Here is a 17,870-nt window from a genome sequence, read left to right as displayed (position 1 = left end):
GGCCATGTTTACCACTGTGTTACATCTTTCCTTTTAACAAAACCCAATAAGCTTTTGGGAAGTAACGACACTGATTATTCAAGCTTTTCAGGTGGAATTCTTTCCCATTCTTGCTTACATACAACTTCTGCTGTTCAACAGTTCGGGTTCTCCATTGTTGTGTTTTACACTTAATGTTTCAATGGGAGACAGGTCTGGACTGCAGGCAGGCCAGTCTAGTACTCACGATCTTGTACTACGAAGCCACGCTGTTCTAACACATGTTGCTCCAAAACCTGCGTGTAGGCACATTTTCAGGCCCAGCCCTACTTATGTTGCCTACATTTAACATGAGTTTGATTTTTTTACTTCCTCTCTCTAAAATACTTTACCACTGTGGCTCAAAAGGCTCCCAACCAACATGAATGCCATTTTTTCAATTTCTGTAATTAAATTATTAAGCAGACATCACAGAACTCTACAAAATTCACTTTTATTAAGAAAACATTCCATTCGCAGGAACACTTTTACACATGTACTGTGTGAAAAACACATTTCAATGTCACCAACAGCATAAAAAAGAAAAACCGTTATAAAATCAATACAATTAAGTGGGAGTTTGTTTTTGGTTCATTTACCTTCCCCATGAACATTTCATATTCTCAACATGTGTTGTGATGAAGCGCCCTCACCTCAGGCTTTATTGTAAACCGTACAAATGCACATTTACAAATCAGCAGCAACTGCTTTTTTAAGATGGAGGCATGCTTATATTTTAGGTAATTAAGATGAAACGTAGAGCAGAGGTAGATAAGTACAACATGCAACAGCTTGGTGTTTTCAAATCTTTACTTTTTAAAATGCCCCAACTTCTGACCAAGGCGATGTGTTTTTTTATGGCATAATCTGAGTTGCTAATGCATAAAAAAAAGAGATTGGAGAAAACCGAAGTCTCAGACAGGAAGGTATCCCATAAACAAAGTAAATTGTAAGATTAATTGAAATTCAGCATTTTCTTCCTATTAAAGTGTAGTAAAATGAAAGTTTAGAAATTTCCTGAAAGGTTTGTTTACCATTTTAAAACTAAATATAGAACCGAAGGGTAGTTCAAAATAACCTTGACAAAATTCACACAATGATGCAAACATCACAAAGACACACAAGACTGTTTTAGAACTTGTGGTAGAGGCAATAACTATTGCAATGACCACCAAACTGTACAAATGATTTAAAAAAAATATCTTAAGTCCAATTAAATTAATTTGATCAATACAAAATAAAATAACTTGTATGGCAAAATGCAAATGCGTCACAAACACCAATTTCCCTGCATAATAGTTGTAAGGCCCTTATGAGAAAAAATGTCCAAGAGGCCGGTTCAGACAAAATCAAAACATTCAATTTCATATAATGTCTCTGTGTAATAGTATGCACTCTGTAAAAAAATAAGTATGGGGGAAAAAAAACTGTCACACAACTGAGTTGACCTGAAATCCCGGTAAGAATGACTCACATGAGCATCGTTTACGCTTGAGGCCTTTTTGCACCCTTACCAAAACATTGAATGTCCGTATTTGTGATGCCAGCATTTACAGTGTGGCAACATAAATACCTTTTTGACATTTCGAAAGGCTAGCAAATAGAAGGACGTCTGAGGTCTTTTTTTTTTTTTTTTGAACAAGCAGAGTGTCATTCCTGGACAAAAATGCCACATCAACGCTTTCAGGTCCTGGCAACAGACAATCGTGCGTCATAATTTGACAGTGGCCTCAAAAACAGGTGCAAGCCTCCCCCTAAACTTTTGTTCTGTTGCGTTATCGTCATTTTCGCAATGGAAGCACAAATTTTCTAGTAGGTCTGTTCTGTCATCTTCCATAATGAAGTGGAACGAAACAATAATTCCCTTCAAACATTCAAATGTACAATTTGGTCTTAACCCTAGACAGTTCTCAGGCTGTATTGGTATTGAATGTTTCATATTGTTTGTGGTTTTAAAGGGTGTGTTTTGTGTTCCCCTGGGCTGCATGAGGCATCGCAGTGGCTGGCGTCCCTGTCAAATGTTGAGCTGTGTGTTTTCACGTGAGTTCATAAGTATGTGTTGCTATGTCTCAGCAGTTGAGAATGGGTCTGCTTCTGTCCGGTCTGAACGGGAAAGCAGAGCTGTCCGACTCCACCTTTCCTCTGTGGGGGCCGAGAGTAGCAACAGCCTGGAGGACCAAACACACACACACACACGCACATCATTGTTCAAATAAAGCTTGAAAAACTTTTTTTCCCCGGTAATACTGTCTGACACCTAAGCCCACCTTTCTGATAGCTGTCCAGTCCTCCAGGATGTCCAAGTCAGGAAGCATGTAGACAATATAAGGCCGTATGAAGGGTTAAAGTTTAATACACAGGGGCCACAAGAAATTTCTAACATTTTCAAGAAGCAGTATAAAAAGAAATGTATGGTCCATAAAAACAGATACAGCCAAAGGATATCTGACACGACTGAAGGTCTTCTCCTCTTTTTATCCAGACTTATAGCATCTCTTCTCTTCTTCCTTCCCGATAGCTCGTCATTCCACAGCTCTGATGACAAACACATAAAATGTTTGACGCTAGTGTTTATTTTTAATGAGTGGAACCTTGTCTGTAAGGTCAAACACAATTTATCACCATCTTACTAGTTACAATTTAGAATCTTTTTTTTTCCCACACAGAAAATAATGAAAATTGATTCATCGCCTTACTATATGCAATAACAATTCTCAACTAGGACTGCTACATTTATTGTGCTAGTTGACTAGTCACCGATAGCAGTTACAATTAGTCGACTAATCAGATCGTATGTACAGTAAATCGCACCAGCAAGCAGCTGCTCTTACTTAACCATAATTAGCTTACAGCCTGAATTCTTTAAGGTTATGTACAAACTAAAAATAAAGACAATTAATATTGACACTACATTCAACTTTGATTGAACTTTGTAGCATGTACCAACATTCCTGACATGTTTATAAATGGTGCAACTTAAATCGAAGGCGATAATGTGGCCTTACATTTTTTTAGCTGTAAATGTTTAGTGTATTTTATAACTGAACAAAAAAATATATATCTACACGATGCATACTTGCACTATGAATACTATAAAAGTACCTATCAATAAAAAAATAAATACTTGTAAACATATTTCACTCTTCTCAGGTACCAAGCATTTTTTCAAATGCAGATGGTGAAATCAGTTGAGTAAGATTAGGAAAAAGCACGGTTCTAAAGAAAACTAAAATATACACTTGTATTGGTTTTTATCAGCCTGCTGGGAACATATTCTTGAAAAAATGTGTTTGGGTTGATTTGACCTTTAAGTCATCACTTCATGGCAAAGAAAATAATGGAGCAGAAGAAATACAAGTTAACGTTAAAGAGGTTACATGACGCAGTGCCCTGCCACCATTGTTACCTGATGTTATATCTATGCTGTGTCTGTCTTCCTCCAATCTTCTTATTTTCTCCTCCAGTTCACTTTGAACTGTGTCAAACAGAAGCAACTTCTCACTCTGCGCACACACAAACACACACACACTAAGTTAGACACCTCAGGCCAAGCATTTATGCATTTAAATACATTAACTGTATACGGTATATAGTATTCGTGTTCTGCCACCTCTGTAATGCAGTTCATTGTTCACACACCTGGCATATGGCAGATTTTCAAAGCGAGCGTTTGTAATAAAAATAAATAAATAAATAAATTTAAAAAAATCAATTTTATGATATCCGTTGCTATTGGTAGTCCTGACTGTAATACATCAGTAAAATGATTTGTTAAAAAAAAAAAAACATTGCTCTCTGGCCCCCATCTTGTACCTCTAATTTGTTTTTTTTTAAGAGCACCCTAGAGCAGGGTTTCCCAGGAACACATTGTACGGAGTATGTATTAATAATTTATTTCCCCAATCAATAACCTATGGCATAGTCGTGCCAAAATCACAACAGCTCATTAAAGCTCAGATGACTGATGAAAAGAAAGTCAAACTGCTATCGTGGGTCTCAATATTGTTCTCGTTCAGTGTTTTGTTCCTGATACCAAACTTTAGATGCCTGTTTAAATTGGACTTTTTCAAAGAAGCCCCCGTTTTTTGTGGCAAATGTTATCAGAGTTGTATACTCTATAACAAAGGCAGTTTATTTTTTTTAAATGAATCATATATATTATATTGTATTCACATTATTTATTTCCAATCATTTATTTTTATGTTTAATTTGAGAAGAAGACAATGCTTGAAAATTAAATGTTCAAATTAAGGACACAAAATAAAATGTAACCTAAAGAAAGGGGAAGATCAAATCACCAGGTACAGAAATCCTGATTGACAAGGTGTCAATCATTTGCTATGTACTCTTGGGCACACTTGTTGCGGACACAGAGCCTTGCTTAAACTATGGCAGAATACCCACCTCCATAATACAAAAAAAAAGCCCATCCCTCATTTGCAACAAGTGATCAAAAGACGAGCCAGCAGCAACAAAGAAGGATCCTGCAAGACCAGAAGGTACCAGCACCGAACCGTGAGGATGACCAAAAAGCCGCGAACTCCATTTTCTGGTTCTCAATGGGCTATCACTTGAAATCATATCTGAGTCAAGGCAATATTATGTACTGTATAAGATATTCATGTATTATTATTGTTTTTCTATGCCGGTTCCCCTTAATGTCAGAATCTGTGCATTGATGACACCAGAAAATCAACAAATTAATGGGATTATCTATCCATTTTCTATACATCTTATCCTCATTAATGACACGGTCAAGATGGAGCCTGGAACTTGGGCAAGAGGACTGGTCGCCAGCCAATCACAAAGCACATATAGATAAGTAAGTATTAACACTCACATTCACACCTACGACAATTCAGAGTCTACATTGAACATAACAAGCATGGTTTTGGAATGTGGGACGCAGCCAGAGTGCCCAGAGAAAATCTATGCCAGCACGGGTAGAGCTTGACTGTGGGGCTGCTTTTCTTCAGCACGGACAGGGAAAGATAGTTTGAGTCATGGGAAGATGGATGGAGGCAAATACAGGGCCATTTTGGAAGAAAACCTGTTGCAGTCTGCAAAAGACCTGAAACTGGGTCGGAGATTTACCTTCCAGCAAGACAATGATTCTAAACATAAAGCGACATTTTTAACAGTCAATTAGATATTCAATTCGAGTCACCACTGATTCGTGCATAGCCCGACCTATTAGGTATTACTTTTGACTTGACTTTGACTTTGCATAAATATATTCACTGTAACAAGCCTTATTGGAGGACAAAGCCTCAGTTCACAGCAGAAATGGAAAAGCAGGCACATGTGAGTGTGTTCCCTGTCTAACCTCCCAGTGCTGGCACGCTGCCTGGATCTCACACTTGTACTTATTCTTCACAGACTCTAAGCACAACTCCTTGTAGATGCCTGACAAAGACAAAAGGGTTTGGATTATGAAGACATTGGCCAGTGCGTGGAGACTTTGTGACACGTTAAAATTACCTGCCACCTTGGTGCGGACCTGCATGTTCTCCAGCAGCACAGCCAGAGGATCCAAATATTCTGCCGCCCGTCCAGCCTCCACTTCTGCTAGCTTGCTGTTGACCTGAGTGAGACGTTCCCGATACAGCCTACACGTAGAAAAGATTTATTTTCACACTGCCATTTATGTCCAAACAAATGGGGCAAATATCAGCCTTAATTTTTTATCCGGTTTCTTACTGGTCTTTGAGATCTGTGAATTGTTTCTCCAGATTTGACATTTCATCCAAACACTCCATCCTTCTTCGTTCACAATCTTCCTCATCCATTTCTGTGACATACAAAAGTAACAAATGTAAGCATTAAGCATCTGTATCAGAGCCTTGTATTTTGTATCAGTACACAACTGCACCTGACATTCTTACCAGAGCTGTCTCCATCTTCAGAGACAGAGGAAGTTTCAGAATCCTCCTCCTCTGAACTGGATCCATCTTGCTCCTGATCCTCAACCTCCATCTCCTCTGCTGTGCCCTCCTTCTTCTCCCGGTCGCGATGTACTGGCATAGCAGCAAATTCGCTCTGCTCGAGAGTAGAATACATGTTTCTTTCCATCGTTACTCCATGGCTAACTCTCAGTGTCTTGACATGTTAAATTAATATGACCGTTTTCCATTTTCGCTTCAAATGATTTGAAGGAACACGAAAGTAATGATAGTTTTGTTACGTATTAAATACTATTGCTACATGTTGATTACGACTTGTTTTGGATTCAAATGTAATTTTTTGTTTGTTTACAAACATCCCTGCTAACTGTATAAATCGTGTTGTAATATACCTTGATATGGATGATATATATCCTCCATATAGCTTTAAACGCGCGTATTGCAATGTGGTTGGCAAAAGATAAACAAGAAAACAGATCGCGATGTTAGCCTTTTAGCACGTTTAGCTACACCAGCAGCAACATAAGGACTTGTTGCTATGCACATATTACACATATTTCAACGCCAAATTAGGACTCACAAACGTATAAACCGTCGGGGGTTTGTTTCAGCACTGTTGATTTTCTAGGAAATGTGTCCAAATGTATTTTTCCTACCCTAAAATGCTGCCCAGGAGCCAAAGAAATGCTAAAAACAAATATCTTTGGGATGAAGTTAAGGTGTTGGGAAATGTAGTTTTTTAAAATCAAGATCACGACGCATTAACAGCGCCACAAATGGCCATCGTTAACTACATTACCCAGAATTCACTACTTACTCAAGGCGGTCGAAAGGCGTTATTTTTGAGTGCCTGTTAAAATTATATTTTTGTCTCCGACATACAATCATAATATGTTGCATTCCTTGTAATACACATACGCACCCACAATAAAACGGTACTTATTATTGGGTGTGTTTCTAAAGGTTTCTTATATCCATTATTTTGTTTCCCCTCCCTTCTCCGCCATGATGTTTTCTAAGTGAGCCCTATGAGTGAGCCGCTGAGCTAGCTAGCTTAGCGCAGTAGTTAGATGAGCCTTCAGGTTGCAGACTGTTGTGGAAAGGAGATGCAATGGATGGATGCTACACCCGTTGCGGTCCACCAACTATGAGGCTTAGTGTAAATAAACGGTGTCCATTTGGACACGGTTTTCTAATACGCCGCATCAGTGCTAAAATCGCAACGCAGTGTGAGTGATTGCGTTAGGCAAGAGGAGACGTTCGGTTATTATTTGAAGATTAACGCTAGCCAAAGCTCTACGTTTTAGAGCTAGCACTTCCTTGCTGTCTAAAATTTACTACTGAAGTCTCCAGCCACAGGAATGTTTTCCAAAAAGCCTCACGGGGACGTCAGAAAATCAACACAGAAAGTGTTGGATCCAAAGAAGGACGTCTTAACGAGGCTCAAACATCTCAGAATAGTCATAGGTAAGTTAAATATCCTTGTTGAGCTGCTAACGTTCATTACTACTTGACAGTCTTGGAATGTCATAGGAAACTAACAAACCGGAAAAAAACATCTTTTATTATGTGACATATTTGTATTGAAGCTTTTGCTAGATTTTGTAGCACCCATTCAATCAGTAGTAGTGTTGACATTTTTAATCAGGGTATAGTTTTGTCAACCCACCTTATTATGTAAACATGAATTCTAACTGTAATGTGAATCTTACAATTAATTCAGAGGGTGTGTTTGGCAGTACATTTTGGAGTTAGTATGAACACATTCTCTGTACAGAGCAGTAATCATGTTTCAAATGAACACAATTTAGAAACCTCTGAATGGAAGAAGAAATTGTAGGGGAAAAAAGAAGTATAAAATGCAATTAATGAACGTGGTCTTTTTAGGGGTGTGTCTGGCATCAGTACCTCGTGTAATTATTATTTAACTGTATCCGGTTTGGGTTAAGACAACATTTAATAAGGTGCCTTGTTTTGTATGTTTGGAATAGTGAGTAGAGTGGACAGTTGTTCATAGCAAACATGATAGCCTGGCGAGAGTCCCAGTGTTCCCACACATGGACAGTGCACACCCTCAACATGCAAACTGACTACAGATGAAAACAACGTCTAGTATTTCCTCTCGATGTCCTGTACAGTAGCCCAACTTCCTCTTTCCATTGTTAAGTCTATCTCTCTCGCTCTCTCTGGACAAAGGGGTGTGTCTCCTTGCTGTTGAGGGAATGCAAGACCACAGGCACACACTCTTGCACTGTTAGTACTTCAGAATGGACCTTCAAACAACTGAACAGTATTCACATCCGTGGAACAATCACAGTGTCACATCATGTGTGGGACACACATGGTAACAAGAAGGTCTGGCACATTCTAACACTAGGCAGCTTTATTATAAAAAAGTCTTTGTTCATGTTGTCAATTTTGACAAAATCCCCACAGGGAACAGTGGAGACATTAACATTTTTGCCAGAGTTACTAGCCATTCAACATTTTCACTAGCCATAATTTACTTGTAAGATAGTAGGGGTTATACTAGGGTTAGACCGATTATCGGCCGGGCCGATTATCAGCGCCGATATTCAGCATTTGGACGAATATCTGCATTGTCCTTTTTTAAAAGTCTCATGGCCAATAAATCAATTTAAAACTGCGTTGAAATCAAAATAAAGATATGTGCAAGTTTGACATTTCTATCATTGAAATTTTGGAGGACTTAATTTACTGTAGAAAACTATATGGAGCTATTCTTTCAGTTTTCATTTAACATTTTAAGACATGCTGATGTCCATGAGTGCTAGATAATGGACGGATGGATAATAGGGGTGTAACGGTACACGTGGGTGTGGTAATACGTTTCAGTATGGCATGTTCGGTTCCGTCACCTTGTGTACCGTTTCTGATCAGTTTTTATTATTCGTGCGACGTTACGCACGGGTGCTATTGACTGTTGCACGCGGGAGAGGAGGGCGGCGGCACTAAAGAAGAGCCAGTACGCCAGAAGCCGTGATAACTCATAAATGCATGGATAAATGGCATTATTATGGCATACGCAAACAAGCCAGAGCTCGAAAGTCCCCCAGTACACTGCGGTTTCCTGTTTGCGAACATTCTGGCTTTCCTGTTAAAATCGCCGATGGGGAAAGGTACGTGGATAAGTCCCAAAGTTGTGTGCCGACATTGCTACATGAGATTGGCGGCTATGCTTCAGGTAACACGTCTAACATAATAACACTTAAAACGACATCACCCGACTTTGACTGTTTCTTAGACGAGGAAGCAAGCAGTCTCTTAAGCCAAAAACAAAGTGCAACAGCTCTCTTCTTCGTTCTCCGCTGCTCCTCTCACCAGCCGCACGATGCATTCATGAACCTCGGAAACATCCCAACTCAGCAAAACACAAATCCAACACAGATAACATAATTCGTTACAATATGCTGTTGAACATTCAAAGATTTCAATGCCTAAAAAGTGTGTATAATTTCAGAAAGACTATTTAAAGTTACTGTATTTTTTTTCATAGTAAAAATAGTTTTAATATAGTTAGCAATAATTGCAACTGTTATTGTATGTAGTTTTTTCATCACAAAAAGTGTATATATGTACTGTAATGACAATTTGGGATTAACTTGAATACTATGTGTCATAGGCTGTTGCTGCTGAGTGTTTAAAGATTTCAGTGTCTTAATAATTTACAAAATCAAGACATCTTTATTGTTAGTCTATTTTTTATTCTGGCTAATTTCTTAGAGTATCACCCAAATGGTTCACTTTTAATTATTTTTTCTAAAAAATGTACCATTTACTTGTCATCTTTTCAAAATAAACACATTTAAAAAAACAAACAAACATATTTTTGAACCGAAAATATACCGAACCGAAGTTTCCAAGGAACCGAACCGAACCAAAATGTGCTTTAGCGTACCGTTACATCCCTAATGGATAAGTATGGTATATAATTATGATAATATGAGAATAAAACTCTATAGTAATAATAATTAAAAAAAATCAACACTATGCAAATCTGATAAATTGTTCAATAAACAGATGCTTAAAGACGTTTAAACAAAGTTAAGAGTTTTATTTTTGATGCCAATATGTTCCTTTTTACTGAAAATGAATATTGCCTCCAAATATCGGTTATCGGCCTCCTTGACTACTAATAATCGGTATTGGTATCGGCCCTGAAAAAAACATATTGGTCTATCTCTAGGTTATACGCAACCGGCCCCGAAGTACTTCTGTCTGGTTCAGCTGACTGACGGAGTCCTATGGCAGGAGACTAGGACAACACAAGAGTAGAAACGTTACATGGCGGGTGTTGTGGTCAATCCCTGCTCATTGCAAACTTGTCTTTGACTGAAAGAAAACATTGTAGCGATAGTGAGGCAGGGCACTTTCCAGCATGCTTTGGAGCGCTCCTTGTAAATAGTTGTTGCTCTTTGTTTGCTTTGTTGTGAATGTGTCTGTGAAATCTTCGACGATGCCAAAAGGAACATCTCAGATGAAAGGACGCTATGGACATACTGTATAAACTTGAACGATGGCTCAAGTCAGTCAGTCAGTGTGTGTGGAGTGCCTGCGTGTGAGCTGTGGTAGATAGCAGCTCTTGAAAGAATGTGCAATCTGTTAAGGCTTGTGGGACTGAAGAGCATCAGCAACTGTGTCGCCCTTTGACCACATATGAAGATGTTACAATATTGTGCGTTTTTTAAACAATTTGAAGCAGTTCCCAGATTTCCTAAAGTGTCCGTGAATGCTTTCATAAAAATACCCCAAGGCTTTGCACACGCTGTGTTTTGTCTTTGCTAAAATACACGTTTTGGGATGGCTGGCTTGCCTCATTCAAGTAAGCCAGCCCTCATATTGTTGAGCCAATGGCGAGTCTGGATCATTGTTATGATGCCGACTTGGGGCGGCGCTAGGGTGGCTGCACAGGCAGTCCCAAGTTGAACCACGTGAGCTGTGAAGCACACATGAGCCCCTAGAAGACAGCACGGATTCTGTTTCATTTGTTGAGGAAGCACTTCACCGCGAGCCAACTAATTGCACTTGTAGTGCAGTCAAACACAAATAAACGGATGGATATTGCTGCTTAACTCATATTCTACAAATGCAATATTAATCAGAATGCTATTTTTCAACTAGTTGGCCTGCATAGAAAATAGCAATCTTGAAAAAATGTTTGGGTTGATTTCTTTAATATGTCTTTATTCTCAATGAAAATGACAAGTGATAGTTACGTAGGGGTCAGTCGCTCTGGAAGTCCAACATTCAAATGGAAGAGACACTCTCTCTGCCAACTTCAACAACTTCAAAACCGCTGTCTTTCAATTCTGTGAACAGCTTTTGTGTACAAATTTGAAAAATGAAAAAATGGACATATTTAGTCTCCCTCCCCAGCACTCTCCCTTGCCCGTTGTGGAGCACGTATTGGACTTTTGATGACGTATAGATCGGGTTTGTATGGGTGACCGTTGGCATACATATCAGACTTATATCAATGAACTAAAGTGGCCAATATGTGGCATCAAAGAAGAGCGTTTCACGTATCCCACTAAACATTCGGCATCCAGCGGGTCTCCAGATCATGTCCGTATTCTATCAGCAGCTCTAGGACCATATTTCGACATCCACGTAATAACCAAAATCCACCACCAAAATAGGTTGACGTATGGACATCAAATGTGGCCTTAATATGGACGTTGACATGAAGTTCCATAATATGTAAGTTCCATAATATGTATGTAGATGTCTCACAGCAGATGAGGATGAATACCATTATTAGTGAAGCAAAAAACAGTTACCTTCATCTTCCAACACATCAACACTTTGTATGATTCAACACAGTGTTAATTAACTTACCTTCTTTGTCAGAACAAATCCAGACTGGTGTTCTTTGCATATGTGCAGCTGATTCGTTTTGATTGAATTTCATGTCGTGTGTGTTTTTATTCCAGTCTCAGTGTGTTTGGTTGGGGTAAAGATTCAAACTAAAGTGTTTCTTTCAATCCTTTATTTACCAGTCTACATATATGTTTTGTGGACTTGGAGAAGGCATTCGACCATGTAACCCGGGTTATCTTGGGGGCGGTGCTCCGGGCTGTTCGATCTCTGTACAAACGGTGTCAGAGATTGGTCCGCATTGCCGGCAGTCACTCAGATTCATTTCGAGTGAGGGTCGGACTCCGCCAAGGCAGCCCTTTGTCACTGATTCTGTTCATAACCTTTATTGGACAGAATTTCTCGCCATAGCCGAGGCGTTGAGGGTGTTGAGGGTGGTCTCAGTATTGCATCTCTGCTTTTTGCAGATAAAGTGGTACTGTTGGCTTCTTCAAGCCATGATCTTTAACTCTCACTGGAGCGGTTTGCAGCCGAGTGTGAAACGGTTGGGATGAAATTCTGCGACTCCAAATCTGAGAACATGGTCCTCAGTCGGAAAAGGGCGGATTGCCCTCTCCGGGTCGGGGTTGAGATTCTGTCCCAAGTGCCGGAGTTCAAGTATCTTGGTGTTTTGTTCACAAGTGAGGGCAGGATGGAACGACTTTTGTTTCTTGCCATGAGAGGCGGTAGTAAACTAAGGACATCCATCGCATATTAGTTGCCATGACTACTTCTTTTTCTTGTTCTTATGCTTCTACTTGTACTTTCTTTTAGCAACTACTTCTGGTGCATTCCCGCCAGCTTTTTTAACCTGCGGCATCAGCCACAATGATTTACTATTTACGGTGCCGAAATGCGCAACAACCGAACAGGATTCTACCTTTGGCCACAATGTGACTCAGGATTCCAGTTATCCGTGAATAATTTCAAACTAAAAATTAAAACGTTTCTGTAGTTGGAAGCAGAAGTTTTGAATTCAACTGGAATTTGTTTGCTGCCATCAATACCATTAGCTAACAGGAATTTTTGGGTGCCAGTCCGAGCTCTACTGTTCTTGGTCTTGGTTTTTGTAAAATAAATTTCCCCCAAAAATGGCACTTGTACTCTGGAGCGACTTATAGTGAAAAATACGGTAATAGTGAAGGTACAGTATCGCTTTATTGCGTACTGGACTACTCAGTTTTGCCGGGTTGGGTGGGATTTAGGATCATGTTATAAATGTTTCAAGCAAATTGACCAAGTTTCAGATTTTCATGATGAAGGAATTGAAGATGAATTTGTTGACATTTGGATTGGTTTTGTCTTTGTGTCTGTAGTCATTTAAATATCGTCCCTATTCCCTTATTTATTTTCCAGAAAATGCAGAGCCTCCAGAGCTGAAGCAGTTCTTCGACCTGAACTACTCCCATATCTACTATGTTTTCTTTGAGAACTTTGTCACCATTGAGGTTAGCCTCAAGCAAAAAGGTGAGTTACAGTAGCACGGCTTGTGAAGCAAGCATACCATATTACTATCCCGCATATTTATTCAGCGTTCCCGTGGATCCTTCAAAAGTCTTCAAAGATATTGAATCCATGAATCTAAAAACAATGCCTTACTTGCCATTCAAATGTCTTAAATCCATCAAAAAGCATGTTAACACATGATAAGTAGGATTTTATGATTGTAAATAGTCTCGAATTTAAAAATAAATTAACTTTGTTTAAAAAAAATACTGAATGACTCAAATTTAAAAATAAATTAAATTGTTAAAAAGGTTACTGAATGACTTTTGAGGTAACATGATGCTATCATGATAGCAGAACCAACAACAGATGGATTTCATTTATGTACTGTGGGACATGGTGAACATTGAGAAGTTAGTATTCAATTTAATATTAAATAGAATGAAAAGTCTGAAAATTTTATTGAATTTAACTTTCATAAATTTGTAGAAAACGTTTTTATATATTTTTGCATCCTTTCTTATGCTAATGCTAATGCTTATGCTAAAACCCCCAAAAAATGACGCTCCCGTGCCATCCCACCCCCACAGAAAAAATCCCGGACTGGACTGTACTGTCCTGGCCAGACCATAAAAAAAAAAATAAAAAAAATCTTGGTCCAATCCGTCGCGGTGAAAACGACTCCCATCCCAACCTGCTCCTTTTCAGAGTGACTCCCATTCCTGTACCGCTCCCATTTTGGAGGTCAGCTACATAAAAAAAAAGAAAAAAAAGAAAAATAGTTACTGTCTCAATCCCGTGATTAAAAGATAAAATTGAACCCCATCCCGCAGTGAATCTGCAGAATTCCCCCAAAAATGTTAGCTTCTATCCCGCACCTGAAATTTGGGTGGGGGATAGGGATGTGCTTCCACGTGCACCCACACAAATGAAAGCGTATGAACAAAACATAATTTTCTACCCTTGAATACCCTTGCGATATAAAAGATGCGTCTCGGCTGGTCCGGCATGTTTTTTTTAATTTATTTATTTTTTTTAATTCCGTTTTACGATGACAACGCAGTTCCCCAAAAACTAGGTATGAACTCCAATTGAGAATGAATTGACCGCCGACCATCTTCATAACATAATTTCCTCCTCCTTGGAGCAGTTTTTGACCAAGCCAGACCATTCAATCTTCAAACTTTTCACCTCATTAAAGTCTCCCCCCCCGCCCCCCCAAATTTTCCTAAACAAAAAATTACACAAAATTAAAATAATAAAAAAAAATATTTAGCTCTGATCCCCCTATTTTTAGGGGGATTTTATTCAAACTGTTCACCTCATTTTTTTTTATTTTTTAGCCAGTGGTCAGAAGAGTATTTTAATATATTTTAATTTTCAAATGCACACAAAAGATCCATTGCTCAACTTCACTAAATACCCACATCTTTATGATTTCACTATTGTTTATGTGCTTTTGAGATCGATGTTGTGGCGGCCATGACATGCTGTTCTTTACAATTACATAGTGATTGGTGAGCAATGTCTGCCATCCTGTGATTAACACTGGTATTACATCTTTCAATGGCTTAGCAAGAGTAAACATTTATTTTCAGAAATGAATCGAGGGCCAGTTGCCCTAGGGCCAGCCCGCCTCGCCGCGAAGCCTTCACAAATGCGTCTTTCAGACTTTCAGAGTCAGCAGTCCCATTCAAAGTTTCCACTGGAATTTTTCAGTTATTATTATTATTACTGTTATCTTGATTTAATGTGCAATCAGCAATTTGTAATGATAAAATAAATGAATGAAATAATCATTCTTCTTCTCCATGCGCTCATGTTTTAGGTCACAAGTCTCAGAGGGAGGAGTTGGACTCGATCCTCTTTATTTTCGAGGTAAAGTACTTGGGTATTCTTTTGTGTATAATGGTAAGAATGTCGATCCCGCCGCCTCGTGATTTTTTTATAATTGCTTTCCAGAGGGCTATGATTTGCATCGATTGCTGATTAGCAAGGCTCTGAATCCCAGTTCGCTATTCGTGTTGATGCCAACCAATGACTATTAATTGACTTGAATCGAATGGGTTACTCATTTACTTTTCCGGATAACCAGTCATTGTACAACAAATGAAAATAGGATTGATGGTAAACAGGGTTATTAGTGTTTTGGAATTTTCATTATGGTTAGTTTTTATTTCATATAGAGCTTTGTTTTTTAAATGTAGTTAGTTTTAATTAGTTTGACTGACGGACTGACCAACTGACAACTACAATTCTGTTCGGCTTGAAAAAAATGACTGAATGACAGACCGGCAAAATTTAGTAAAATGGCCACCTCTGGAGATTTGCGACACCAATACAATCAGCCCTAGTTTGTTACATTTATTTTAGTACACGGGTCATTTTAAGCATATTGACCTGACCTTTAAGCAGCTGACCTGTTCTCTGAATCTGAGCCGTGATTGGTCGTTGTGAGCAGTTGTGATGTCATTTTCAGTTGACAGAAGTCAAAATGGCCACCTCCAGAGATGGCTAAAAACGAGTGGATTAACACTTATTCCACAAACGCAATATTTATCAGAATGCCCTGTTTCAACTAGTGGGCTTGCATAAAACATATTATTGAAAAAAAACTTCCGCTTTAAGTCTCAATCCAATTTGGATAAATACGGTCCCACATTGTATACTCATAAAAAATGGAAAACATGCCATTTAATAAAACACACAAATTTCTAGTCACCTGACCTCTGAAATGGGGAAAGTGCACCATTTACGGGGCTTATAAACTACACCCATGTTTGGACTTCCTGAATGTTATTATGTTCAATAAAAACATGACACATGTACAAACATGTTTGTATGGTAATAGTTTGAGCAAGCTCTGTTTGTCTACAGTAGGTGTGACTTCTGACGATCAGATTTTATGACCAATTTATGCAGGTATACATACAGTATAATTCGAAAGGGTTCAAGTACTATTTCTTGCAAATGTAAACTATAAGCAGTTGCGAATCGCTGAGCTATGAAATGAGCAGTTGCTCTCATAGGTGGTCCTATTTTGTACCGCCATACCACTGGCATTCAGCCACACCACAAACAGGGTCATGCTGCTTTGATAAGCTCGCGGACTGTGAGTGACTTAGTTGGTGTGTGTGCCTACATGGCTGACCTCCATTTGCCTCTCATCTCCTCAGTCTAAATCTAGGCAAAGAACGGGTCCAGTAAACACTACTTTAAAAGCATATCCCCGATTGGCCGAAATTCACCCATAGTTTTCAATAAGTAATTCGGTATACAGTAAATGTTATGGCAGATATTGTTGAAACTCACAGGATATATTTAGTTTTTGTTTCTTTTATCTGTTTTTGTTCCAGAAAATCCTCCAGCTCCTCCCAGAGAAAATCCAGAGCCGTTGGCAGTTCCATAGCATTGGTAACAAATACAGCTGTCTGTCAGTAAAATGTGTGAAATCTGGTCTTGTACCTTCACTGTGACTTCTTGCAATATATGATTTTGTGGACATGTGTTTCTTTTTCAGGACTGATCTTGAAGAAGCTGTTGCACACCGGTAACTCTTTAAAGGTATTTTATTTTTTTGTTGGTCCAAATTAAGACTACTTTCCTTCATTTCCTTCTGCTAGTAAAATACACCAATTTATATCTACCACGCTTGCTCCTGTGCACTGCAGATCCGTCGAGAAGGTGTGCGCTTGTTCCTGCTTTGGATGCAGGCATTACAGAGTAATGCTCAACGCGAGCAACTCTGCATGTTTGCTTGTTTAATTCCTGGCTTCCCGGCGCCGCTCTGCCATGGGACTCCACGCACTTTGGACACTCTGATCAACCCACCACTGAGCTTAACTGAGAGTGAGTAGAAGGGAATTGCTGTAGCGACCCAAAACCTGCTCCACATGAAAGGAACTAACTTTAATTCTTTACTTCGGTGCTACATAGATACGATTAAACATTACGGTATCTGGGTTCTTTCTTGAATCACTGTAGGGCTCCAATGAACAATCATTTTAATAACTGATTAATCTGTCCATTATTTTGGCATTTAAAAAAATCTTGTAATTTCCATCGCTTTAAATAATTATTGATTAATTTGATAATTGATTAGTTGGAGATTAATCAATGAATCATTGCGCCTCTAAATGATTGCTTTACTTTAATGTGAGGTCGTTTTTCAATCCCCCTTTCAGCTCAAGTAACGCCAGAGGAGATCACCCCACTGGTGCATCCCCAATCAGGTGACAAGAACCAGGAGGACCTTACCGCTTACTTTTTGGAAGCACTACTGAAATACATGGTAAACCAGGTATTATCATTATTTATTACTAACACAACTAACACAACATAACCACACTTCTTGACATTTCTTTATTTACTAAACAAACAGGGTTGATTTAGTTTTGTCATTATAGTTATTTTTTATTTTGAGTTTTGTTTTTTAATTGTTCTTCATTTTAATTTATTTTCAGGGCGGCTTTGTTAGTTTTTATTAGTTTTAGTTTTTTTCAAAAATAGTTTTAGTTTAGTTTTGGTTGGTTGTATTGTTAGTTTTCTTTTTTTTAATGTTTTTAATTTTTAATGAAAAAACATGGTAAGTTTTGTGTTGTTAAAATTCAACAAAATATTATTTTA

The 17,870-nt window shown here is 38.6% G+C and overlaps 2 protein-coding genes across 10 annotated transcripts in view; one reads left to right on the top strand and one right to left on the bottom strand.

Annotated features, from left to right (window-relative positions):
* Nucleotides 1–456: 456 nt before the first annotated feature.
* Nucleotides 457–6,628, bottom strand: brms1la (BRMS1 like transcriptional repressor a). Of its 3 annotated transcripts, none has more exons than XM_086048823.1 (9): nucleotides 6,578–6,628; nucleotides 5,904–6,057; nucleotides 5,719–5,809; nucleotides 5,500–5,627; nucleotides 5,345–5,424; nucleotides 3,425–3,521; nucleotides 2,464–2,553; nucleotides 2,286–2,350; nucleotides 457–2,186 (listed from the first exon to the last, which is right to left on the bottom strand). In XM_086048823.1, exons 2-9 carry the CDS (start codon nucleotides 6,040–6,042, stop codon nucleotides 2,088–2,090), a joined length of 789 nt encoding a protein of 262 aa, XP_085904949.1. In that variant the 5' UTR covers nucleotides 6,043–6,057; nucleotides 6,578–6,628; the 3' UTR covers nucleotides 457–2,087. The 3 variants fall into 3 exon arrangements, with proteins under 3 accessions (XP_085904949.1, XP_085904950.1, XP_085904951.1); XM_086048824.1 differs by having other exon boundaries at nucleotides 6,502–6,592; XM_086048825.1 differs by lacking the exon at nucleotides 6,578–6,628 and adding an exon at nucleotides 6,314–6,569.
* A 128-nt stretch (nucleotides 6,629–6,756) lies between these two features.
* The window catches only part of ralgapa1 (Ral GTPase activating protein catalytic subunit alpha 1), an 83,172-nt gene continuing 72,058 nt past the window's right edge, over nucleotides 6,757–17,870 (top strand). For 3 of the 7 annotated variants that reach the window (XM_086048818.1, XM_086048817.1, XM_086048819.1), the window contains exons 1-7: nucleotides 6,758–7,388; nucleotides 13,155–13,265; nucleotides 15,073–15,122; nucleotides 16,601–16,658; nucleotides 16,765–16,808; nucleotides 16,916–17,093; nucleotides 17,429–17,544. In XM_086048818.1, the coding sequence (XP_085904944.1) occupies nucleotides 7,283–7,388; nucleotides 13,155–13,265; nucleotides 15,073–15,122; nucleotides 16,601–16,658; nucleotides 16,765–16,808; nucleotides 16,916–17,093; nucleotides 17,429–17,544 (663 nt within the window). In that variant the 5' untranslated portion in view covers nucleotides 6,758–7,282. Of the gene's footprint in view, nucleotides 7,389–13,154; nucleotides 13,266–15,072; nucleotides 15,123–16,600; nucleotides 16,659–16,764; nucleotides 16,809–16,915; nucleotides 17,094–17,428; nucleotides 17,545–17,870 lie in introns of all 7 variants that reach the window. The other 4 variants (XM_086048816.1, XM_086048815.1, XM_086048820.1 and 1 more) reach the window with 4 other exon arrangements.

The sequence above is a fragment of the Filicampus tigris genome, chromosome 13 (genome assembly GCF_054856515.1).
Source record: "Filicampus tigris isolate MCC_2025a chromosome 13, RoL_Ftig_1.0, whole genome shotgun sequence".
NCBI classification, from domain to species: domain Eukaryota; kingdom Metazoa; phylum Chordata; class Actinopteri; order Syngnathiformes; family Syngnathidae; genus Filicampus; species Filicampus tigris.
Note: the sequence above shows the minus strand (reverse complement) of the source record. Positions and strands in the feature narration are given on the sequence as shown.